We start from the raw sequence: 27,151 nt of genomic DNA, 5'->3' as shown, positions 1-27,151 counted from the left end.
TCATTGCAGCCAAATTTTTCCCTGCGAGCATCCTTTTGAGGTCTGAGAACAAGAAAAAGTCGCTGGGGGCCAGATCTGGAGAATACGGTGGGTGGGGAAGCAATTCGAAGCCCAATTCATGAATTTTTGCCATCGTTCTCAATGACTTGTGGCACGGTGCATTGTCTTGGTGGAACAACACTTTTTTCTTCTTCATATGGGGCCGTTTTGCCGCGATTTCGACCTTCAAACGCTGCAATAACGCCATATAATAGTCACTGTTGATGGTGTTTTCCCTTCTCAAGATAATCGATAAAAATTATTCCATGCGCATCCCAAAAAACAGAGGCCATTACTTTGCCAGCGGACTTTTGAGTCTTTCCACGCTTTGGAGACGGTTCACCGGTCGCTGTCCACTCAGTCGACTGTCGATTGGATTCAGGAGTGTAGTGATGGAGCTATGTTTCATCCATTGTCACATACCGACGGAAAAACTCGGGTGTATTACGAGTTTACAGCTGCAAACACCGCTCAGAATCATCAACACGTTGTTGTTTTTGGTCAAATGTGAGCTCGCGCGGCACCCATTTTGCACAGAGCTTCCGCATATCCAAATATTGATGAATGATATGACCAACACACTCCTTCGATATCTTTAAGACCTCTGCTATCTCGATCAACTTCATTTTACGGTCATTCAAAATCATGTTGTGGATTTTTTTGATGTTTTCGTCGGTAACCACCTCTTTCGGGCGTCCTCCGTGCTCATTTCACCACGCTTGAATTTTGCATACCAATTAATTATTGTTGATTTCCCTGGGCAGAGTGCGGAAACTCATTATCAAGCAAAGTTTTTGCTTCCACCGTATTTTTTTCCCTTCAGAAAACAGTATTTTATCAAAACACGAAATTCCTTTTTTTCCATTTTTTTTTCACAATAACAAAAGTTGCTAAACAAAAGCGTCCCTGGTATACGCGTAGCCCGAGAGAAGTCTATTTATGATTTTGATATGTTCTGGTGCCAGAGTTGAGTTTTTGTACCATGGTTTCGACGGCGGTTCCGAATAGAAGTTGCTGAGAAATGTGTATTTGTTTGTTATTTCCGTCTATTAGTTTTCAACCCATTCATTCCACAGAAGATTTTTTATTTTATTTTGTGCATCCTTAACAAAGTGTTTAGAATCTATTAAACAGCCAGAATCAGCAGCATGTCTTGCGAAATGGTCAGCCAATTCATTTGGTGGAATACCCACATGAGATGGTGTCCATATTAAAGTAAGTTTTGGGACCATAGAATTGTTTACCTTCCTTAGGATGTCGTTTATAAGATAATTGTGCTGAGTGTTATTGCCTAAGAATATACAGGCGTTTTTGCTATCAGTGAAGATCGCATCTTCAATAATTATGTCTACAGCTTTTTCAATTGCATGTAGCTCTCCTGTGAGTGAGGAAACTTTATCTGCAATTTTGTAAGCGAAGTTCTCTTTGGTGGAAATATTGCACACTGAACAACCCGTCGAGTTTTCCATCGGAGAAGCATCGGTAGCCAGAATAGGGTAACCTTCTGACATGAGATCATTTACTTTTTGTCGATATATCGCTAGAAAGCACTCTTTGTTTATGGTGTTTTTGTTTGAGGGAAAAGCATTTAGTTCAATCTGTACTTCAATCTGTATAATAAGTTTGTGCATTTGTATGTAACGCCAAGAAGGAAAAGTCTGAGACCCATCGTTTAGTATACCGATCATCTTAGAATTAAATTCTGAGTCGATTTAGCGATGTCCGTCTGTCTGTTTGTCTGTCTGTCTGTCTGTCTGTCTGTCCGTCTGTCTGTCTGTCTGTTGGTGTATTTTTGTGTGCAAAGTACAGCTCGCAGTTTTAGTCCGATTGTCCTAAAATTTGGTATAGGGTCCTGTTTCGGCTCAAAGACGATCCCTATTGATTTTGGAAAAAATCGGTTCAGATTTAGATATAGCTGCCATATATATTTTTCACCGATCTGGTCATAGTTGGCGTGTATATCAACCGATCTTCCTCAAATTCCGTACATCCGAATATTTTATGGGTCTCGAAAAACTTGCAAAATATCAGCCAAATCGGTTCAGATTTAGATATAGCTCCCATATATAGCTTTCGCCCGATTTACACTCATTTGCCCACAGAGGCCAATTTTTTGCTCCGATTTAGTTAAAATTTTGCATAGGGAGTAGAATTAGCATTGTAACTATGCGTGCCAAATTTGGTTGAAATCGGTTCAGATTTTGATATATCTCCCATATATAGCTTTCGCCCGATTTACACTCATATGACCACAGAGGCCAATTTTTAACTGCGATTTAGTTGAAATTTTGCACAGGGAGTAGAATTAGCATTGTTGCTATGCGTGACAAATTTGAAATCGGTTCAGATTTAGATATAGCTCCCATATATATGTTTTTCTGATTTCGACAAAAATGGTCAAAATACCAACATTTTCCTTGTAAAATCCCCACTGCTTAGTCCAAAAGTTGTAAAAATGACCCTAATTTTCCTAAACTTCTAATACATATATATCGAGCGATAAATCATAAATAAACTTTTGCGAAGTTTCCTTAAAATTGCTTCAGATTTAAATGTTTCACATATTTATACCCTTCACCACTACTGTGGTACAGGGTATAATAAGTTTGTGCATTTGTATGTAACGCCAAGAAGGAGTAATCATAGACCAACCTTTTAGTATACGGATCGGCTTAGAATTAAATTCTGAGTCGATTTAGCGATATCCGTCTGTCCGTCTGTCTGTCTGTCCGTCTGTCTGTCTGTTGATGTATTTTTGTGTGCAAAGTACAGCTCGCAGTTTTAGTCCGATTGTCCTAAAATTTAGTATAGGGTCCTGTTTCGGCTCAAAGACGATCCCTATTGATTTTGGAAAAAATCGGTTCAGATATAGATATAGCTGCCATATATATTTTTCACCGATCTGGTCATAATTGGCGTGTATATCAACCGATCTTCCTCAAATTCCGTACATCCGAATATTTTATGAGTCTCGAAAAACTTGCCAAATATCAGCAAAATCGGTTCAGATTTAGATATAGCTCCCATATATAGCTTTCGCCCGATTTACACTCATTTGCCCACAGAGGCCAATTTTTTGCTCCGATTTAGTTGAAATTTTGCATAGGGAGTAGAATTAGCGTTGTAACTATGCGCGCCAAATTTGCTTGAAATCGGTTCAGATTTGGATATATCTCCCATATAAAGCTTTCGCCCGATTTACACTCATATGACCACAGAGGCCAATTTTTAACTCCGATTTAGTTGAAATTTTGCACAGGGAGTAGAATTAGCATTGTAGCTATGCGTGCCAAATTTGGTTGAAATCCGTTCAGATTTAGATATAGCTCCCATATATATGTTCTTCTGATTTCGACAAAAATGGTCAAAATACCAACATTTTCCTTGTAAAATCGCCACTGCTTAGTCGAAAAGTTGTAAAAATGACTCTAATTTTCCTAAACATCTAATACATATATATCGAGCGATAAATCATAAATAAACTTTTTTGAAGTTTCCTTAAAATTGCTTCAGATTTAAACGTTTCCCATATTTTTTTATTTTTTACTAACATTGTGTTCCACCCTAGTGCATTAGCCGACTTAAATTTTGAGTCTATAGATTTTGTAGAAGTCTATCAAATTCTTCCAGATCGAGTGATATTTAAATGTATGTATTTGGGACAAACCTTTATATATAGCCCCCAACACATTTGACGGATGTGATATGGTATCGAAAATTTAGATCTACAAAGTGGTGCAGGGTATAATATAGTCGGCCCCGCCCGACTTTAGACTTTCCTTACTGGTTTTTTACTAATATTGTGTTCCACCCTAGTGCATTAGCCGACTTAAATTTTGAGTCTATAGATTTGTAGAAGTCTATCAAATTCTGTCCAGATCGAGTGATATTTAAATGTATGTATTTGGGACAAACCTTTATATATAGCCCCCAACACATTTGACGGATGTGATATGGTATCGAAAATTTAGATCTACAAAGTGGTGCAGGGTATAGTCGGCCCCGCCCGACTTTAGACTTTCCTTACTTGTTTATTTGTGGCGTTTGATGTAATACTACAATAAAGCTTTTTGTTGTGTATTTTCAACTTTAATATCTCTTTTGACGCAAGATATTGATATCTTTGTTGTGGATGTAAGACTCCTGCCAAAGCATATACAATATGATTTGGTGTGATTTTGGTTAAACCAAGGTTTCTTTTTAATATTTGATTTTGAAAAGTGGTTATTCTTCTATTTAAGTATTTTGGTGTATGAGCCATGGAGGAGATCAGATATTCAGTCGTTGAAAAAAATAATCGATTTGGTTATATTTGTTGCTATTGATGGATGAAGTCCATATTTGAGTGTGGTGAGCATTTTTATTGCATTTAATGAATTTCTACACGAGTACACGACATCATCATAGTGTTCTTTTAGCGAGAGGCTATTTGTAATCTTTCTTCCCAGAAATTTGATTGAAAGAGTTGGCTTTATTAATTTACCTCTAAGCGATATTAATGGAGTTTTCCTGGCTCCTTTAGCTACGTACATTACAGCCGATTTGTCTTCATTAATTTTCAGTTTGAGATCTGAAAAAATTGCCGCAAACTCCCGAAACTTTATTTTGAAGAACTTTAACTGCATTGTCAAAATCATGGTCATGTGTTAAGATTACGAAATCATCAGCAAACTGAAATATGTGGTTGTTCCGATCAGCAATTCTGTGAAGACTACTAGTATAGATGTTGAATACTGTTGGACTGAGACAACTTCCTTGAAGGATTCCATTTAAGATTTCAATTTCATTATTTCCCATGACTAGAAATCTTTTGCTGAGAAAGGAGTATATCTAGGAGGATATGTGTTTTTTTTTATACGAACGGTCCCATCGCCCACTTTCCCGCCCCTTCCGACCGTGAGGGCCTCTTCCCCATGACGTAGGGCCAGCGTACACACCATGATCCGGACCATGGCGGGGTGGTTATTCAATAAAACTAATGTATTAGTTATCCAAATATGCTAAAATTCTTGACTTCATTATATCAATACTAAGGTTAGTGTCAACTAGATGATAGATTGAATTAAAAATAATGCACATCCTACGAATAGGCTCCACAGAAGCATAATTCGAACGTTGAAAATCAATGTAAAGAAACTGGTAATTCCTAGATGCCCTAAAAGGAACATTTATCCTAATCCTAGATATCAATTCCGAGCATGGAATATCCCCACTAACTAACCTATACATCATCATGGAGCTCAACATCGTCCATCGTCAACATCGGCTCCTAAGAGTAGGCAAATTAATCAGCCTCAATCTAGAAGTATATGAAGGAAGATGAAAATCACTGTTCCAATGAAGGTGTTTCAAAGCGAACAACAAGAACTGCTTCTGAACCGATTCTATCCTATCAATGTAAACTTCATACTGAGGATCCCACACGATAGAACCATACTCTAGAATGGGTCTAACAAGGGCAGTAAAAAGCCTCTTTGTAACATGAGGGTCCGAAAACTCCTTCGCCCAACGCTTTATGAATCCTAGAACCCTATACGCCTTACTCACCATCGAATCAATATGACCATTAAAATTAAGCCTACGATCCATAACAATGCCAAGATCAACAAAAGAATCAACCTCTTCCAATAATGAGCCCCGTATACTATACCGAACATCAATAGGCCTAGACCTAAAGAATCGCATAAACTTGCATTTCCTCAAGTTCAAATCCATCAGATTTACCCTAAAAATTTCACAAAGTTCGAATACAGCTCCCATAAGTCACGTGTCAACGTAGTCACCTAAGACGTAGCCTCCCTAAAAAAGTTATAGATCTCCACACTAATCTTCCTACATCTCACACAACACCATCTAAGACCGTTCCCAATAAACACAAACGTTTGAAAAATGCTAAATTTCAACAATTTTTCAAACATTTTTTCAAAGGATTAGGGTAATATTCAAGTTGAGAAAATCGCGTTCTCAACAAAAAACAGACATTACCCTCAACAGTGAAATTCAACACATTAGCAATAATATTTCAAGTGTTATCCTCAAATTGAAATGCATCGCTACTCAATAATTTGTCCAACAATTTTCGATGCGAGTGAAATTCAAAATTAACATCGTTGCAAATACTTTTCAACCTAAATTTGTATGAATGATATCCCCACTTCAAATTGAAAGTCAAAGCCAAAATTCTATGAATTTTGTATAATTTATTCATTTTTATCAAAATAAAATATATAATAATACACTACACTACATAATACACTACAATACCAATTGATAAATAATAATCTTATTAAACATATCAACAAATAAGAAAAAAAAAAAAAAAACAAACAACAAAACTTTAAATATCTTAAACATTATTAGTAAACACTTTTGCATTGATAATTCGATTTCCTTCCTTTTGGTGCCATAAAACAGCATTAAAATTTATTAACATGCGGGCAATTTGAAATTAGGAACGTACTGGACCGCGTATTAGAATTGATTTCCAGCAGAAGGAATTCACAAAATATCCATTTTAAACTGATAATAGCATACGAATTACACTGACGATGTGATGCATATTTTCATCCAGAAGTTGTTGATTTCAACAATTTGTTGTTTTTAACAATTTTAATTGGTTGCACTTGTAATGTTTCTGGAAACTTTTTCTTGTCGATAAGCCACTCATTTTTCATTGGCCAGCTTCTTATTGTTTGCAAGAATGTAGCATTCAAAGATTTTAGTTTTCTGCAAAGAGATTTAAATTGAGTGACTTCTTTAAAGTGTTCCTTAAAGTTTTATTTCATTTTTTATTTTCACTTACCTATTTTTATAAACTATTTGTTTATTTGTCTAAAATTTTCCATTTTTTTTAATTTCTTGCAATTGACCACGAACTTCGTTGCAAAAATAAGTATTGAAAACCACATGGTTTTTTCGTTGCATTTTAGGGTAGTGTTTTGTCAAAGTTTTCTCATATTATCTTCAACACCTTTTCAAAGATTTCGTCAACATTTTGGCAAATTGGAAGTAATTCACAAACAATTTGAAGATGTATTGAAGATGAGTTATTTCAAGTCAAGTTGAATTTATGTTGAAAATTATATTTATCATCAAACTGAAAAGTTGTTGCATTTGAAAAACGCTCATCCTGTGTTTATTGGGTTGTTACCAACGTACAACTCATCTACCAAAAACACACATCAACAAATACAAGTATTGACAACACCGTTTGACCACCAAATCAACAATACAAGTATTGACAACACCGCTTGATAATAATGTATATATGTATATCCACAGCCACTGAGAAAATTACATTTACAAAAACAAAACAACTGGTACAAGAAAGCAAAGCCCACTTGTTATTGTAAACTAACACAAACTATTTAACAGACAAATAATCCAATGAGAATAAATACAATACAGATTATTTACACAGAGGATTAACCAACATTGAACTTTTCAACAAACTAATCACTTATCTGAATAATTTAAAATACACCGGCACAAATTAAACTTTTATTTACATGCAAAAAAACACAAAAATTGTTCAAATTTTTAATAGCGCTAAGAAAAACACCACTAAAGCACAACAGTGTTGCCAACTATATGAACAGTTGATAGATTGTAAGATTGTATAAAGGGTGTTGATATCAACACATTCATATGCACAAGAAACATCGAGAGTAACAATGACAACTTTTTCACCTTTTTCTTTATTTTCGTTAATAACATGAAGAATGTCATTTATGCATGTAGAGGCAGATATATTTTTTCTATATTCATATGAACGGAGTGGAAATATGTTATTTTCATTTATGAAATTATTTAATCGTGTTTTGACCATATGATTTAGCAGTTTTATGAGTACTGAAATGAGAGCAATCGCCCTGAAGTTTTTGTAATTCTGCAAGTCCTTACCCTTCTTTGGTATGGGAACAATTTTAATTTTACGCCATTCGTGTTCTAACTTACAATTTCTCCAGTTTTGGTTGAGCACTTCAAGTAACCTGTTTTTTGCCGAGAGGTTCATATGTCTGATCATTTCGTAAGTAATGCCATCTATACCTGCTGCCGATGAGGTAGTTTTCTTTTTTAGAACTTCCAAAAATTCATCCATTGAAAAATCTTTGGGATTTACATCGCTGGCGATTTGAACAGAGGAAGTCACATTGTTGGGCACTTGAGTCTGGAGATGAGTTAAAAAGAGAAAATCATTTTCAGCACACCATTTTGATGTTGTTGAGGGCGACGAGGAGTCTCTGCAACTTCGTACGAATTTAAAGAGCGATTTGGAATTTGCATATTTATTCAGATTATTTACTTTAGATTGAAGAGTTTTTTTTTTTTTGTTGCAAATTTGATTTAATTTCTAAAATTTTTAATGGCTATTTCAAGATGTTTAGCATTAAACAAGTTTTTATTTAGGTCAAACGTTTTTTGAGCGCCTTGTCTGAGTCTGAAAAGTTTTTCCGTTTTGGCATTCCACCAGTTTTTGGGTATTTTTTTGAGGTCACAACAAATGTGGCGTTTCTTATTTCCGATTTAAGTTCCTTTTGAATATCACCAATATTGTTTGATAGATTGATTTTTGTTTAGTTTGTGTTTGGAGAGAAAATTTTTGATTTTACAGATATATTAATATTCATCAGTATGGGTAAGTGGTGACTTCCGCCAATTGTATGTGTAACGTTCTCGTGGAGACAAAAATGCAATATAAACGTGCTAGGCAACTTCCAAATTCCAAGTGACGTTTTATTCTTTACTTCTTATTTAGTTTGTACCTAAGCTTACATTGTAACTGTTTTTCTTTAATAGATGAGAGTGTGAGTATACATATGTATTAGTGTTCTTAAATACACTATATTAACACCTCGCAAGAATCACAATACCTCCCTACTTAAATTACGATAACAGCCATTTAAGCTTTAAGTTTTACTACATGTAATTTAAAAGCAGTTTATTGAATTTACATCGAATTTAACAAATTGTTTATAGATTAAGTCGGATAACAGGTTTTTTAGATCTTGCTGATCGTCTTGGTGTTTGCATAGCTGCATTGTCAGTTTCACCACTGGAATTATTCTCCAAGATTTCATTTTCGGGATGGATTTCTTCAGATTCATTTTGTGCTAACGGATTTCGATCAATTTCCATTTCGGAATTACTTGAAGTGTTTATTTTGGATGTTGCTTGCACGCTTCTCTTAATTTGCAAATCATCTGCTGCACACGTTTCATATTCCTCAAGATTCTGAGTAAACTTCCTAAGTTGGTTCAAATGGCGTTTGATTTCTCTACCCGTGGGTAACTTACAAATGTAATTTCTTGGCCCTACAGCCCGAATAATCTGACCCTTTATCCATCTTGGTTTGTTCATTACAGAATAATCCCTAATCCACACTATCTCCCCGTCCAGAAAGCTAACATTTTGCGTTCCCTTAAAATGTTCCTCTTGCCTTCTCTTCATTTCCTCCGACTTCTCGGAAACACTCCGTGGTTTGAGACAGCTCAGGCGGTTTCGCAACTTCCTTCCTAACATTAATTTCGAAGGAGATTCGTTGGTCGAGCAATGTTTCACCGTACGATAATCAAAAAGAAACCTTGACGACAAACAGTCAATTGAAGTACCACACTTGGATTCCTCCAAAGATTTCTTCAAAAACGATTTAAAAGTGCGAACAAAATTTTCGGCAGCTCCATTTGTCGCTGGATGCCCCGGCGCGGTCAATTTGTGTGATATGTTATTCATACTTAAAAATTTCAAAAACTCATGGCTTGTATATTGAGGGCCATTGTCGCTCACAAGCGTTTTCGATAACCCGAAACGAGCAAAAACATCTCTCAAACGATAAATTGTGAAATCAGTAGTCATGGTTTTTGTTGGGAAAATCTCCGGCCACTTCGAGAATGCATCTACCACTATCAAAAAATAATACCCACCCATGGGACCACAATAATCAGTGTGAATTCTCTCCCATGGACCATTGGAGCTGGCCATGTAATAAATTTTGCCCGAATAGGATCTGGTTGAACCAGATTACAGGCATGACACCCTTTTATTATGCGTTCCAAATCGGCATCAATATTCGGCCACCAAACACATGATCTTGCAAAAGATTTGGATTTAACTATACCCAGATGAGTAGAATGAATTTCCCTCAATATTTTTGAGCGGAATTTACGGGGAATAACAACCCTATGGCCCACATTAATACGCCATCTTCCACGTGCAACTCACAATATCTGGATTTAAACGACATAAGATTGTCATCTAAACCTTCACCAAAATTAAATGCCCTGACGACCCTTGAGATTTCTGCGTCACTTTAATGTCACCATTATCAACAAAATTCAAAAATAACGCCTCACACTTTTCATCTCCCGCACATGGCCCATACGGCCCAGCACATGACGGAAAACGAGAAAGTGCATCGGCGGAATTGGTCTTACCCTTCAAATACTCAATTTTGTAATTAAACCCAGATAAGAAAACAGCCCATCTTTGAATCCGGCTTGCCGCCATTCTTGGAATTCCTTTATTCTCACCGAATAAAGATATGAGCGGCTTGTGATCTGTACGTAAAGTGAAAGCATTTCCTTTCAAATATTGATAAAATCTATCACACGCAAAAACCATAGCTAGAGCCTCTTTATGAATTACACTATAATTCTGCTCGGACTTACTCAGGATGCGTGAAGCAAAAGCTACAGGGCGCTCTGCACCGTCTTCAAATCGGTGCGACAAAATTGCTCCGATCCCTTTTTGTGAAGCATCACAAGTTAAAACAATAGGAATGTTTGGATCAAAATGCGAAAGAGTAACTTCCTCGGCAATGATTTCAATAACTGAAACGAAGCCTCGCACTCTTTATCCCATTCAAACATTTTACCATTCTTTAATAAATCGTAAAATGGTAGCATTATTTTCGAAAAATTATAAATGAATTTGCTGTAATAATTTACCAGCCCTATAAAAGAACGAACCTCAGCTACATTCCTAGGCCTTGGTGCATCTAAAATATCCTTAACACGCTCCTCAGTCTTCGCTAAGCCATGCTTACTTATTTTAAAACCCAAATAAGATACCTCGTCCATAAAACTGCATTTCGACTTCTCCAACCTGAGACCTGCATCAGGTAATCTGTTCAAAACCTCGCACAAATTTTCCATATGTTCCTCATCATTTTTCCCCGTCACTAGGATATCGTCCAAAAAATTAACCACATTCGGAATACCTTGCAAGAGCTTCTCGATTTCCCTCTGAAAAATTCCCGAAGCTGGTTTAATACCAAAAGGCATACGATTCATTTTGAAAACACCCTTGTGCGTGCTCCATGCACATAGCAACTTCGAAGACTCATCTAACTCGAACTGATTATAGGCCTTTGCCAAATCCAATTTGGTAAATAATTTACCATTTTGCAATTTTGAAAACAAATCCTCAATTCGAGGCAAGGGGTATCTTACATCACATAGATATTTATTTAGTGTAACCTTATAGTCCGCGCATATACGAATAGAACCATTTGGTTTCAAAACGAGTACTAATGGAGTCCCCCATTCGGACGTCTCAACTTGAGAAATAACACCCATGTTCAAAAGAGCATCCAGCTCCTCCTCTACAGCGACTTTAAAAGCAATAGGAACCGGCCTTGGTCTGTGAAAAATTGGTGTTGGATTACCTTCTAATCTCAACTGCACTTTGAAATGTCTGCAAAGGCCTAATCCCTCTTCAAACACTGAACCAAATTTCTCCACTAATTTCTCTAGTTTATCAGAATTTTGAGGTTTACTATTGTTCAATTCTTTCCAAACAATGTTAAAAGTTGACAGAAAATTTCTGCCCAAAATCAATGGACCACAAGCATCAACCACAATAAATTCAATTTCTTTGACCTTTCCATTAAATTCAACAGAAGCACTAAATGAACCTTTAACGTTTAAATTGGTTCCACCATAACCCGACAAAATAGTACTTGATTTCTCTAATTTAATCTGGGCAAATTTAGATTTAAAAATTACCAGAGGGAAAACTGACACTGCTGCTCCTGAATCAAGTTCTAAATTAAAATTAATACCATTAATCTTAGCACTAATAGTATAAGGGTCAATATAGCTACTGGGTTTTATATTATATAATTGTAAGGAAGAATCAACTGCTGTTTGGTCTCGATTGGATGACACAATTTTTATGGCATGTGTATTTTTACTCACTGCATTGCATACTACTGCTAAATGGCCACACTTTCCACATTTGTTGCACGCATACGTCTTGAATTTACACATTTTAAAATCGTGGTTTCTCTTCCCACAGTGATAACAAACGTCTTCGGCCCTCCTGCCGCCGGCCTTTCTGAATTGGTCACTAGTCTTCTTACTGCTTTTTCGGATGATATTTACCGGTTTATCTGGTTTCTCATACCTCTGCGCAATGTCTAACGCTTTTGCCAATGTAAGCGTTTTTGTCTCTTCACATAAACGGTCGAATATTTTACCATCCATCTCGGTGACAAACTTGTCAATTAAAACGTGCTCCAGCTGGTCACCAAATTCACAGTTTGCCGCTAACCTACGGATTCTGGCGTGCCACTCCACCACCGTTTCTCCTTGGCTCATATGAGCAGCATAAAAAACTCGCCTTTCTTTAAAAACAACAATTGAAGGTGTAAAATGGGCAGTTAACAGCTCAACTAACTCCCGGTAGCTCACGTCCTTTGGAAGTTTCGGCTGACATAAATCTCTTAAAAGTCTATACGTTACTGGCCCAATGAATTTTATAAACAAAAACTTCATCTGCTCTTCACTTGTGACATTGGTTGCTATGAAAAGCTTCTCCATACGCTCCATGTACGTTTGCCACTGCTCCACATTAGGTTCGAAAGATTCCATATTAATTGTGGAAACTTGAACAAATTTTTTTTCTTCTTCGTTGACCATTTTGATCGTATGTTAAAAAAAATCACAATTTTAGGTTATCTAACCAAAAAATAAAACTTTGCCTCGTCGCCAATTGTAACGTTCTCGTGGAGACAAAAATGCAATATAAACGTGCTAGGCAACTTCCAAATTTCAAGTGACGTTTTATTCTTTACTTCTTATTTAGTTTGTACCTAAACTTACATTGTAACTGTTTTTCTTTAATAGATGAGAGTGTGAGTATACATATGTATTAGTGTTCTTAAATACACTATATTAACACCTCGCAAGATTAGAATAAATACACTACAGTATGTTTTAAAACTTCCCAAGATATCAATGCTAGAGAGTAAGTGAAGGAGATCCAGAACAGATCCTTGACAATTGTCTGTGAGACATTTTGTAAAGGTGGGTGAACCATTATTTAGGTTTCTAAAAATAGAATTTTCAAAAGTTTCTTTAATCATGTTACCTCTAACAGAGTCTTTGCAGTCACCAAAAATTCTTGAACGCGCATTAAAATCGCCGCAGATAAGAACATTTTGTTTTCTGTCGAGGAATGTTAATAGCTTTTCTAATTCAATTTCAAGATTGTAGATTTTACGGAGTGCGGGAAACAATTGTAAAGTTTGTTGGTAAGTTTTTTGTTTTACAAATTATAATATCTAGACAAGAGATGAATTTAATTTGTTTGGTAGGTTAGGTTAAAGTGGCAGCCCGATTAAGATTCAGGCTCACTTAGACTATTCAGTCCATTGTGACACCACATTAACTAAAAGTACCTATTACATATGGGCACTTCTAGTTTTAACCGTTGAACCTTCTCGATTATTTTCTTCTGTTGAACCAACCAGATTGTTCCAAAAACATTAGCACACTGCTTAAGTTAACGTTTTCCAGGTCGAAGTAATCTGAAGCTATATGCCCCTAAAATTTGCTTACGCCTTACACAAAATGCAGGACACTCACACAAGAGGTGTTTTATTGATTCCTTTTCCTCCGCATCATGACAGCTCATACAATAGTTATTATACCTCGCATCAATAGTTTTTGCAAAATCGCCTATCAGGCAGCGACCCGTTATAGCAGATATCAGGAGTGATATCTGGAGTCTCGAGAACACTAGCAGATCTAGTGTGCGGTTTAAGTTTAAATGGGGCCACATTTGCTTGGTGTCGTTACAACCCTTACAATTCTCCCATCGAACATTTGCCATCATGACATTGAGAGATTTGCGGCAGTCGATGGCCGTTTTCGAGTTGAGGAACACAGAGTCCAAGGATTTTATTGCAGGTTGACTGCTCGCGCAACCGCACAGCCGTTGTTGCAGCTGACTGTTTGGCCAAAATGTCTAAAGGCAATAGATGCAGTATGACATTAAGGGAGTTTGTTCCTGTCTTGCTGAATGCACCTGAGATACACAAGCACGCCATACGCTGAACTTTGTCTAAACTTGTCGGCTGGTGAAGTGCCGGCCACCAGACTACAAGACCATATAGCATTATAGGTCTAACCACTGCCGTGTATAGTCAATGTACAATTTTTGGTTTTAGTCCCCACTTTTTCCCTATTGCCTTTTTGCACGAGTATAAAGCTACCGTTGCTTTCCTCGCCATTTCTTCAATATTAAGCTTAAAGTTCAGCTTCCTGTCCAAAATAACGCCAAGGTATTTTGCACACTCACCAAAGGGAATTTTAGTACCCCCTAGGGAAATGGGTCTAACCGTGGGAGTTTTGCGGTCTTTGCAGAACATGACTAGTTCTGTCTTTGCAGGATTTACCCCAAGACCATTATCTTTCGCCCATTTCTCAGTCATCCGGAGGGCTCTCTGTATAATATCTCTAACTGTTGATGGGAATTTTCCCCTGACTGCTAGTGCCACATCATCTGCGTATGCCACCACTTGTATCCTTTCTTTTTCAAGGGAAACCAGAAGGTCGTTTGTAGCAACATTCCAAAGAAGAGGTGATAGAACTCCTCCTTGAGAAGTGCCTCTGTTCACATATCTTTGTATGTTTGCTTGTCCTAGTGTGACTGAAATGCGTCTCTTCCTTAGAAGTTCGTCTAACAGCATAAGTATACCTGGATCAACATTCGGAGTTGTCAGTCCATTTAATATCGAGCTCTGATGGACGTTATTGAACGCCCCTTCGATGTCTAGAAACGCCACGATTGTGTATTCTTTGACAGATAGTGAGCTTTCAATAAAGCTGACTAGTTCATGTAATGCGGTCTCAGTAGATCTGCCCTTCGAGTATGCATGTTGTCGTTTCGAGAGCAAACTTGAATCGACGCTAGTTCTAAGATAAATATCCATCATCCTCTCCAGAGTCTTAAGTAGGAATGATGATAATCTGATTGGTCGGAAATCCTTCGCATTCGAGTGAGGCTTTTCCAGCTTTAGGTATGAAAACGACTTTTGATTCCCTCCACTGTCGTGGAATATATGCTAAGTTGATACATCCTATATATATCGCCGACAACCAGGGAATAATTCTGTCAGCCACCGCTTGTAACTCCGCCGGAGTAATTCCATCAGGTCCGGGGGATTTGAATGATCCAAAGCTATTTAACGCCCATTTTATACTAGATTCTGATACAATTGCCTCGATAGGAAACGGCCGCTGAGCCACTATGGCACCGGCAGTGCATGGTTCAACCGTCTGATTTCCGGGAAAATGTGTGTCCAATAGTACCTCCAGCGTCTCCTCACTGGACGTTGTCCAATTGCCCTCCGATGTTTTAATGAAACCTGGAGCGGAGCTCGTGGATGCTAGAACCTTCCGTAGTCTGGAAGCCTCGGACGTAATCTCAATGCTGCTGCAGTAATCATTCCAAGAGTTATGCTGAGCCTTTCTCAGTTCTCGCTTGTATCCTCTCAGATTCTTCTTGTAAGCGTCCCAATCCACAGGAGCTCTGGTGGACTTTGCTTTGTTAAAGAGCTTCCTGCACGATTTCCTCATTACCTAACTCCGTAGACCACCATGGTGGTCGATTTTTCCCCCTTGGCTTCCCTTTAGGGCATGCAGCTTTCAGTGAAATGTAGAAGGCCTTAGTAATCCTCTCCACTGCGTGTTCGATAACTTGAACAGTGCTCATATTTGTCTCTGATATTTCCGGTATCATCATATTTAAAGATTCCCTATAAATATTCCAGTCAGCTTTCCTGACATTTGGCGGAAATATGGTCTTGGTGGTATGAACATCAAATTTGAAACTGATGTAGCGATCATCTGAGAAGCTGTGTTCACTTAAAACCTGCCACTCAGATATCATTTCAGTCAGTTCTTGCGAGGCCAAGGTGATGTCCAAACCCTCTTGCCTGTTTTTAGTGACAAAGGTTGTGGCTTCTCACTTGTTGCAAACTACCAGATTAGTACGCAAAATAAACTCTATTAGCGACTCTCCCCTTGCATTAGTATCACTACTTCCCCATATAATATGATGCGCATTCGCATCGCATCCCATAATGAGTTTTGCATTTGTTTTCAATGACTGCTCAACTAGGTGTTAACGGCACATGGTGGCATCTCCCTATCATGTCCCATGTAGACCGAAGATACCCAATATTTGCATTTGGCTATTTCTAAACTGGCAACGACAGTGTCAGTATTGCACATTGAAGGATGCAGAAACAAGTTGAGCTCGTTTTTACCAATTATACAGGCTCGATTTACATCATTACACGGAAGCCACCGTGGTGCAATTGTTAGCATGCCCGCCTTGCATACACATGATTACCAGTATACTGCAATAGTTTGAACCCCGGAGTACTTAATTCACATATGTTGTTTCTATAAACATATGATTCTTGAATAAGAACTATGTCTATGTCCCCTTTCATCAGGAGAACTTTTAAGGCAGCACATGCAGCCTTACATTGATGAAGATTTATCTGGAGGATCCGTAGGACCATCGAGATTTTCAACGACCGTCACATCAGCCGCTTCAATCGAGTCATCAAGAATGCCCTCTTCAGAGATCTCGGTGACTCTCGCAATAACCATAGATTCAACTTTGGTGAGTTTTGAGGCAGTAGAAGCCTCCTCACGCATACGGTATCTATCCATGTCTTCAACTTTGGTATCTCCCTCGACTTCGCAAGAGGATCCGCTTACTTCTGATTCAGACAGGGGCTTGTCTATTTCTGAATCCTTTAGCTGATCGTTTTTATACACCTTCATTTGGATATAATGAAAGCCATAACATACACGGCCCTGAGACTTTGCTAGATGTGGCAAAGACAGAGTGTTCAATATAAACACTGCATGCCGTCTTGGTCCATCCACTTCATCCAAACGCCCAACCTTCCAATCAGCTGTTGGAAGATCTGGATTGCATTGTTTCAGTCTATTTAAAATAGATTCAGGGTCAGGAGTGTTTGCAGGTATCCACAGGTATCAATTTCCCCCCATTTTTGCTTTGGAACCATACCGTCCAATGCTCCTTTATTTATGATAGCCATCACAAGGCTGTCTTTAGCAACTGAGGCAAACGATCGTTGATCCTTTTTGGAGGATGGCAGCTCATCCGGTGATCGTTCCCTTTTTGCAGCCTCAAGAACTCCTTGAGCCCATTTTAAGGAATCGCTTTGTTTAGCCGACAACGTGCTTGAGTCGACTGATCCTAATTTCTTTAGGATAAACAAAGCATTTCTGCGTTCCTTGAATCTCTTTCGTTAGGGATTACCTCCTTTTGATGCCGTTACCTTGGAAAAGGTTCGACTTGTCAAATTGTCGCCACCTGTCGACCCGTCTACAGGTCGACTAATTGGGCCTAACTCTTGGTCATTGCCCAAATTTATAACTCCAGTCGATACCCGTCGACTGGGCCCTGAAGTTAGCAACCCAGTGGATGTCTTTGAATTTCTCTGCATGGTGGCCTAATATCCCACCACACTTGAAATTCGTAGTAGGTACTTAGTACGATGATTTTATCCGCTATTAAAAAACACGTCCGTTCCGTTCGACGGTTGTTCGTAAAATTTGTTTGATGCTAATATCATTTTTGACACATATGGCAACTCTTCCGTAGTTATCTTCTCTCTTTTTTGAAAAAAAATTGGTAGTTATTTAGATTTGACGTTAGTCACTGTCTTCATAGTTGAAAATTTCACTTAGACAACATATATGTATATTCAATTTGTTCAGGTAGAAATCTAATATACCTCTGTTTTCATTTAGGCTTTGGATGTTATGTTGTAGTATGTTCATTTGTTTTTCCGTTAAATGAGGTAAGTAAATTTGATGTTGTTGTATTTGTAATTGATTTTTTGAAATTGTCTAAAAAGTTTAAACCTTCTGAACAGTTTGCAGCCCTTAGAATTGACGCCAATTGTGCGGAGAACATTGTAAACATTTTCTCAAAATCTGAGACCGGTTGATACGAATCGTATTCGAAAACTGCTTTTGATGGAGTAATATTTATAGGAGTAGCTGTGGGATTTATTCTTTTTGTTATGGTTTTTGCCACCTTATTTTATTTAATTTTTGTTAATCTTCTATTTATTGCCTCATTTATGGTTGTAGAATTAGATTTGTTTTTTTTTGTTTTGTTAAGCTCCGGAAATTGGATTTGGTACTCATTTTCACTTAAAATATCATAGTAATTGTTGTTACGGTAAGTATCTAAACACTCTTTTCTGGATTTGTTCGACAAGGCCATGATTTCTCTTATGGCGATTTCGATTGGGAAAAAAGGTGCAACATTCTCGAAATTGATTGTCACATGTGAAGGACACTGTCATAAATTTTGGTTCCTGTACCCCTCAAATGTTGTGAATTAATAATAACTTTGGAATGACACTATCATTTTGCAGTCCTTGATTGTAGTCCTAATATTTTTATAATTTTTTTTAAGTAAATTTAATATAATTCTTTATTTTGAGTATCCCTGTAACCGTATATGGCCATTTCGGCTTGGTTGTAAAATGAGTTAAATAAATAAATAAATAAAAATAAAAAAAAACACAATGAGGGCAAAAGTAGTGTAACACCAAGGCAACATTTTTTTTTGCGAAACGAAAACGCCCTTAGTGATTTTTCATCTTTCCATTTATTGCATTTTTGGTTCATTGGCGGAGTGATCCGTTTTGTTGCACAAAATACACTTTGGGGATAGGCATTGATTATCACAGCTGGTAGTTGCTAAGCAAGAGGAACACTTTACTTCTTTACAGCTATTTGGACACGGAATGTCTGCACCACACAAAAGGCATCTTTTTTTGGAGCGACAACGATTTGCAATAGGCCCTAATCTACCACAATTTTTGCAGAGACGTAGAGGGGGAATATATAAATTTGCATGAACGATTGTACAAAACATTTTTATTTCATTTAACAGCCCATCATGTATAACACCAACTTTAATCGTTTCCGAAGGATACATTTTACCGTTTTCAACTTTGTAGCTATATCTGTATACAGAGGCTGAATTGAAGTTGTTTTCTTTATTTATTTCGTTTAAGATTTTATCACCTTTGTATGATTTGGGAACATTTTTTATGATGTAAAATTTTTGAATGAAACCATAAAAAAGCATTCATGCTGATTGTTTTGAGTTGTGGGTTGTTTACAAATGCATTGGCCTCATTGGAGTTTTGAAAAGTGAGCCTGAAGGTATTTAAACCGACATTTTTGCACATATAGTTTCCTGGAATGTTCATTTTTTCAAGCTTCTCAAAAAAATGTGGCTCAGAATTTTTAACTCTCGCACTTATAGGATTCTTGGAGGAAACTAGGACAACAAAAAAGGGGGCCAGGATGATTTTCTGGATACAAGATCACTTTGTTTTTGAAGATATCGTAATGAAATTCACTATCGATTGAATTATTGGTTGATTGCTGGATTGTATTGTTTTGTAAGTTTTGGTTTTCTGGCTTAATACTTTTGAATTTTTGAGTTGAGGATTGTTTATTATTTCTTCAGTTTTTCTTATATTAGGTGGTGGAGGAGGAAGAGGGGGAGGGTGTCGATTACCATATTTTATGATTTATTATATTTTTTTCACACTTAGCACAGCACTTATTTTGTTTTTATTTATTTAACAGGGAAAAAACTTTAGGTCTTGTATATTAAAGACCGTTTGTTGTTTTTTTGTATTTGTTTCGTATATAATTGTTTCTACCGCGCTTTTTGTCCTAGGCTAAGTTTCCGAACTGCCCTCGTATGTCACACACTTATCTTTACGTTAGCGGTTCTGTGTAACAAGCCGAAAACATATATCATGGAAAGTAATTGTTTTTTGTTTGTATTTTTCAAACTGCAGCATACTCGACGTGATCACTCTGAGTACACTTCAATAACATCGTAAGAGGAATATGTAATCATTGGTAGTGAAGACATCATAATAACTTTGTTTGCAACAAGGATGTATTAAATAGTGATATAATTACAAATTTCGATATAGAAACGCCTACTATTTGGGCTCAACTGCAGTTTATGGGTCCCTCACCGAATTGCGTAAATTTCATATATGTTGTGTCATTCGGTGAGCAGATTCCAACGAAGTGACCCATAGCCCGAGGAAGTACCCCTCGAAAGGGTAAAAAAACGATATATGATAACTTTAAATGAATTACCTTGGATTTAGCAATAACATTTTGAGTTCGCTTTCGCTGCTTCCCATGGTGCTTAACAAAAAGACGCTTGTCATCTTTGGCAGAATTATGGCTGGCTAAAAAAGCAGCTATCACCAAGTACTTCCCGTAAAAGGGCAACTCAAAAGCTTGGGCGATTTTACATAGCCTTTGATCTGTCTTGTAATCTTCGATTGGTTCCGGAGAAACCTAAAATAAATAAATAAAATTATATGTCTTCTTTTGCCTAACTTATTTAACTCACATAATTTTGAGTACTATCGTAGCGCATGTAAACTTGAGATAGCGCTGATTTTAGCGGTGTGACAATATGTCTCCATAGCCGAGCTACGTCTGTCATTTCCACCATTCCGCTAAAAATTGGTTCCATATATGTTAAAAAATATTTATTAGCAGTTGTTTTTAACTCAGGAACATCGCGGCATGCTTTGTAGAAGACACTAAGAAAAATATTTAGATAATTATTGTAAAAGTCCTGCGTGATCATATTGACAATGTCATATTGCTTCTCTAAATCAGAGCCCTCAATCATATTTGGCAAACGGGCTTTTATCATATTTATTGTATTCCCATACTGTGTGCTCAAAATTTTCAAGGTTTCCAATTTTGTATACTGCGGGAAATGGATGGATACAAGTTCAGATAACCCCGTTTTGCAGTGATACTTTTCTAAAGGAATCTGCGATATAAGTAACACGCAAATATTTATGCCCAAAAATTCTTGCAGCCTTAAAAATGACGGCAACAATATATTTTCCATATCCCTCAATCGGTCAGCATTATCTAAGGCAATAACATAACTATTCCTTTTACCCACATCGAACTCACGTAGAGTTTCAACGAAATCTTTTAACGTCTCACATCTCGACTCATTTCCAACAAATTCTTCCAAAATATGGTCATATAATAACTTACTGCTGTAACATTCAACACAATTGACTAATACGGCAGAGTATTTTTTTTGCTGCTTGCAGATTCTAAGAAAGCTCTTAACAACAACTGATTTACCAGTTCCTGCATGACCACTTATGAAAATAGAAGGCGGGAAGTTTTCATCAGGGTTCGATAATAAGGCGTACAAGTTCTGTATGAATTCCGTGCGACACGGATACTTCTTATCTAAATGCTCCACAATCTTCATTATCGTTCTTCAATATTATTTTGTGATATAGAAAAACTTATTTATTATTTACTTGTTATCAAATTTATGTGAAATAAAGCGAAAATCAAAAAGGCGAAAACCTCTCAGAACAGTGTTGCCAACTCCCCAAGGCCAAAAAGCACCAAAAATATATTATAAATTCTAACATACCACCTTCCACCACAAAATCGAAAATTAAACGCTCTACTAAAAAAAAAAAAAAAAACCTCCGAAGATGTATTATACAACTTTTGTGAATTGAATTTTAAGAAGTTAACGTGGGTATTAAGATCGAGTTTAGCTGCTAAAATTACCATTTTTCATAATTACTTTTCTTAAGTAATTCATTTTAAGGAATACAAACTTTGTGAAAATTTGCTTTTGGCTATTCCCCATCAAGTTCTAATAAAATTTGCAGCAAATATGCATAATTTTATGCCTTATTTACTGATATAGTTTTCACATTAGCGGCAAAACTCGAACTTAGTACTCACCATTATGAACCGCTATTCAAGTATACACTTTGATCAGTTTTAATGCTTTCGTCCAATTCATTTTGATCAGTGATGTTTTTCAACTTTCAAAATATTAATATATGGAAGGAGTCTATTGCTTATTTCAGTTGTGCGTGCTTTTCTGAATCTAATACAAACGTTTTTAATGACATCTTTACCAAATTCAAAAATTCGACACTCATCGCTCGACTTTCCTACAGAATACCCTAAATAACAATAATAATTAAAAAATAATCAATACCAACTTCATAACAATCAAATTCTATATTTGGCAATAAATTTGAGTTTTTTCGGTTCTTGAAAGTCTAATCAAAATTTTTGTATCAATTAAACTTAATACTGTTCAAAATAAAAAAAGCACCAAAAGCACTAAATGAAAATGCCAGAAAGCACCAAGTTGGTGCTTTTTTTGAAATGGCACCAAAAAGGCAATTTGGTGCTTTTTAGAAATCAAAAAGCACTAAATTTGGTGCTAAAAGCACCAAATTGACAGCACTGTCTCAGAAATCCCTGATGACTAGAGTTGCCATAGTTACCTAACGTCCACCCGCAATTAAGGTGCCCAATAAGCACAATAATTTTCAACAGAAACAGCTCATCTTCAATATATCTTCAAATTGTTTGCGAATTACTTCCACTTTGCCAAAACCCAACAAACACAAGGATGAACAATTTTCATAGGTAACGCCATATCAATTTGATAATGAATCCCATCTTCAACATTAATTCAAATAGCCTTGCAAATTGATTGCTTTCAACAAATTTTCCAAAAGGTTTGAAGCATTAAATGACATTTAGTTTGAAAAGTTGTTAAGTTCGAGTTTAAGGTGAGTATTAATTACCGCTAATTTTCACTAAAGTGAAAACTAAATCAGTAAAAAAAGTCATAAAATTATACATATTTGTTGCAGATTTCATTATAACTTAATGGGAAATATTCCAAAGCAAATTTTCACAAAGTTTGTATTCCTTAAAATGGATTATTAAAGAAAAGTAATCGTGAAAAAATTACGATTTTAGCGGCTAAACTCGAACTTAATACCCACCTTTAGCCGCTAAAATCGCCATTTTTTCACGATTACTTTTCTGAATTAATCCACTTTAAGGAAACAAACTACGAAAATTTGCTTTGGGCTATTCCTCACCAAGTCATAATAAAATTTGCAACAACTATGTATGATTTTATGACTTTTTTTACTGATTTAGTTTTCACTTTAGTGAAAATTAGCGGCTAAACTCGAACTTAATACTCACCTTAACGTGTTGAATTCTACTGTTGAGGGTAATGTCTGTTTTATTGTTGAGAACGCGATTTTTTCAACAATCCCTCAAATTGAATTCTAATCTAATTCTTTGAAAAAAGGGTTGAAAGCGTATTGAATATAAGCATTTCTCCAATGCTTGTGTTTATTTTTGGAAATGTTTGAAAAGGTGTTGAAGATAATATGAGAAAACTTGAACACTACCCTATCATGCACCGAAAAAACCATGTGGGTTTCAATACTTATTTGTGCAACGATGTTCGTGGTCAATTGGAACAAATAAAAAAATGGAAAATTTTGGACAAATAACTGAATTTACACCATAAAATTTAAGGAAGTCACTAAATGCATATCTCTTTGCAGAAAACTAAAATTATGGATTCTACGTTCTTGAAAACATTAAAAAGCTGACCGATGAAAAAATGTGGGACAATTGACGGTGACTGCTTCAAATAGTTTATAATAATTGGTAGGTCAATATGAAAAATTGAATCAACATTTTAGAGAAGTCACTAAATTTAAATCTTTTTGCAGAAAACTAAAATCTTTGGATGCTACATTCTTGCAAACATTAAGAAGTTGACCAATGAAAAATGAGTGGCCTATCGACAAGAAAGAGTTTCCAGAAACATTTCAAAGTGCAACCAATTAAAATTGTTAAAAACAACAAATTGTTAAAATCAACAACTTCTGGATGAAAATGTGCATCACATCGTCAGTTTAATTTACATCCTATTATCAGTTTAAAATTGATATTTTGTGTATTCCTTCTGGTGGAAATCTTTTCTAACACGCCGTCCAGCACGTTCTAATTTCAAATTTTAATGCTTTTTTATGACACCAACATGAAGGAAATCGAATTATCAATACAAAAGTGTTTACAAATCATGTTTAAGATATTTAAAGTTTTGTTGTTTTGTTCTTATTTGTTGATATGTTTAATAAGATTATTATTTTTCAATTGGTATTGAGTGTATTATCCCTGCCAGCATTTCAAAGCTCCATTTCATCCTCATCGCTACCATAGACTCGCAAGTGACACTGCAACAATTGCCAACTGTGATGGGGTAAACATATGAAAAAGTACAAAATCTGCAGGAAGTATTTTGCCACAATTTATATTTTGTGAAACACCAAGCGCAACTAGCTTCTTATAATTTATTTAAATAAAATCGATAATGAAGTGCTGAAAACATAGTTATTTTGCTTAAAATTGTAAATGGTATATTGATGAACAATTTTTGACTTTCCAAATGGAATAAACCCTGCCAGCATTTCAAAGTTCCATTTCAACCTCATCGTTACCACAGACTCGTAAATGTCACTTCAACCATCATGAAAAGGTACATCAAAAAGTACATGCAAGTAATTTGCCATCCCTACTGTTAAAAAAGCCATTTTTTTGTGAAACGCCAAGCGCAACCAGCTTGTTATATTTTAATTAAATAAAAACGAAAATAAAGTTCTGAAAACATAGATTATACGCTTAAAATTGTGAAAGGTATATTGGTGAACAATTTGGTGATTTTCCAAATGGAATAAAGTGATTGTTTTTCAGATATTTTACAGACACGCTGCCTCCATGGAATAAAAACACTGGTTGATAGACGCAGCAACATGTAACTCGCTACTTGTAACTAAACATCATCATTAATGCCAAAAATTATGTTAAATGTAATGTGATAGTGGTATAAATGTTATATTTTTAAGAATTTGTAAATGTTTAATCAAATTAATAAATATCTAAACAAACGTGTTTTACTCGACCACAATGATTCTTTTACAACTATCTTAAAATGCACTTTTTCTGATTGTTTGGAGGGTCCCTTATTGGCGTCGTTCTAAATTGATCTATAAAGGCACCTAATAATTGCACTCATGCGAAACATTTTTGTAGTAACTTGGCGTGGTACAACTTCTCAATAGTGACGGCGCTTTTCCGACGAGTTTTTGATGTCGTATACACCCAGAAAACAAATTCGTTGCCTCAACCGAATTATTTGCCAACCGAAAGCAGGTGGTTCTATCAACTATCAATGATATCTGTCAGCACAACTAACATTTGGCAATTGTAACTACATGGTAGTATGTTGGATCAACTTTGCATTGGTTGTCGCAATTTCATATTAATTGTTTTGTTTGTTGGTGCAACCGCCCTCGATTTTCTTTACTATTATCCTAACCAAATTCCAATATCAAATGAAAGGGCAGATTATATTGAGATTTTATTAATTTATTACAAGATTTACAATCATAATAAACTACGAAAATAAATACAAAAGGTATAACAACAAAGGCTTTTGATCTACATATATGTGAGATCAATTTACATTACAATTTACAATTTTTTATAGGTAATGTTTGTATACCAATGACAGATGGTTATTAGGTTGCAATTATGTGGTCAAACTACAGAACCTAATTCAATATATACTTGCCAGAAATTTCTTCCTTAAGCCTCTAGATATAAATACAGATCGACTTAGACTCTTCCTGTATTCTTAATACAATAAAAACAGCTCGCTTGCCGTAAAAAGTATTTGTGTTTGTTGGTGTATGAAGCCTGCAATTTTTATGGAAACTTTTGTAATATTCCTTTTTTATAAATTGGTGCGATACTTACCTGAAGGCAACTTCTTTTCTATGGGATAAAGTTTATTCAATGTATTGCGGACTATTATCAAGTAAATGTTGTTCCCCGTTTTGCAAATTTTGTAGCGTCATGCCATTTACCATGTCGATGTTGGTATAAATATTTATTTGTTGCAACAACTACCATACGCCCGTCCTATAATTGAACTAAGATTCTATTAGTATACTCAACTTTTGGTTGTACCAACCATTTGTTGATTCCCATGATGTAGGTCTCACTATGCTGGTGGTTAGCTCAACAATTTTAAGCAGCATAAAACCAAATTTATCGGCATTGGTTATTGTAACCAATTGAATGGTTATGGGAATTTCGTTTTGATCCTGTGAACTTTTTTTTGGTCGTGTTGAATGTATAATGGGGAAAATAATCAAAACATTGTTCTTGTAACAAAAAATAAGTTACTGACATCATTTCCTCATTGTAATTATCGAATTACAACCAACCATTTCTCTGGGTGTATGATTGTTTTCGACGTAGTGGGGATTCTCAAAAGAGTCCCCAAATTCAAAAAATGTTGGCAGGGAAGTGATTGTTTTTCAGATATTTTACTGACACGCTGCCTCCATCGAGAATAAAAACACTGGCTGATAGACGCTGTAACATGTAATTTGCCACTTGTAAATCAACATCATTCTATTATTAATGAAAAAAATATGTTAAATGTGTTGTGATAGTGTTATAAATGTTATATTTATAAGAATTTATAAATGTTTAATAACATTAATAAACATCTAAACAATCGTGTTTTACTTGACCACAATGATTTTTTGCAACTATCTTAAAATGCACTTTTTCTGATTGTTTGAAGGGGCTCTTATTGGCGTCGTTCTAAATTTATTAAAAAAGGCACCTAATAATTGCACTCATGCGATACTTTTTTGTAGTAACTTGGCGTGGTACAAGTTCCCAATAGTGACGGCGCTATTCCGACGAGGTTTGGATGTCGTATACGATTGTTTTCAACGTGGTGGGGATTCTCAGAAACAGTGTTGCCAATTTGGTGCTTTTAGCACCAAATTTAGTGCTTTTTGATTTCTAAAAAG

At 36.0% G+C, this 27,151-nt stretch overlaps 1 protein-coding gene and 2 long non-coding RNA genes across 3 annotated transcripts in view; 1 reads left to right on the top strand and 2 right to left on the bottom strand.

Moving 5' to 3' along the window:
• The window catches only part of Orc5 (origin recognition complex subunit 5), a 34,615-nt gene extending 12,815 nt beyond the window's left edge, over positions 1-21,800 (bottom strand). Inside the window, exons 1-2 of the mRNA XM_075295570.1 lie at positions 20,782-21,800; positions 20,520-20,726 (exon numbers count right to left, since the gene is read on the bottom strand). Coding sequence (XP_075151685.1) covers positions 20,520-20,726; positions 20,782-21,678 — 1,104 coding nt within the window. The 5' untranslated portion in view covers positions 21,679-21,800. The remainder of the gene's footprint in view (positions 1-20,519; positions 20,727-20,781) is intronic.
• Positions 21,801-23,678: 1,878 nt separating this feature from the next.
• LOC142223230 (uncharacterized) lies at positions 23,679-25,227 on the top strand. The gene is made up of 3 exons (XR_012718640.1): positions 23,679-23,924; positions 23,990-24,956; positions 25,014-25,227. It is a non-coding gene; the product is annotated as an uncharacterized LOC142223230 (long non-coding RNA).
• A 410-nt stretch (positions 25,228-25,637) lies between these two features.
• Positions 25,638-26,561, bottom strand: LOC142223229 (uncharacterized). Its single transcript, XR_012718639.1, has 2 exons — positions 26,079-26,561; positions 25,638-26,018 (listed from the first exon to the last, which is right to left on the bottom strand). It is a non-coding gene; the product is annotated as an uncharacterized LOC142223229 (long non-coding RNA).
• Between the last annotated feature and the right edge of the window lie 590 nt (positions 26,562-27,151).

The sequence above is a fragment of the Haematobia irritans genome, chromosome 2, assembly GCF_050003625.1.
Source record: "Haematobia irritans isolate KBUSLIRL chromosome 2, ASM5000362v1, whole genome shotgun sequence".
Classification (NCBI taxonomy): domain Eukaryota; kingdom Metazoa; phylum Arthropoda; class Insecta; order Diptera; family Muscidae; genus Haematobia; species Haematobia irritans.
Note: the sequence above shows the minus strand (reverse complement) of the source record. Positions and strands in the feature narration are given on the sequence as shown.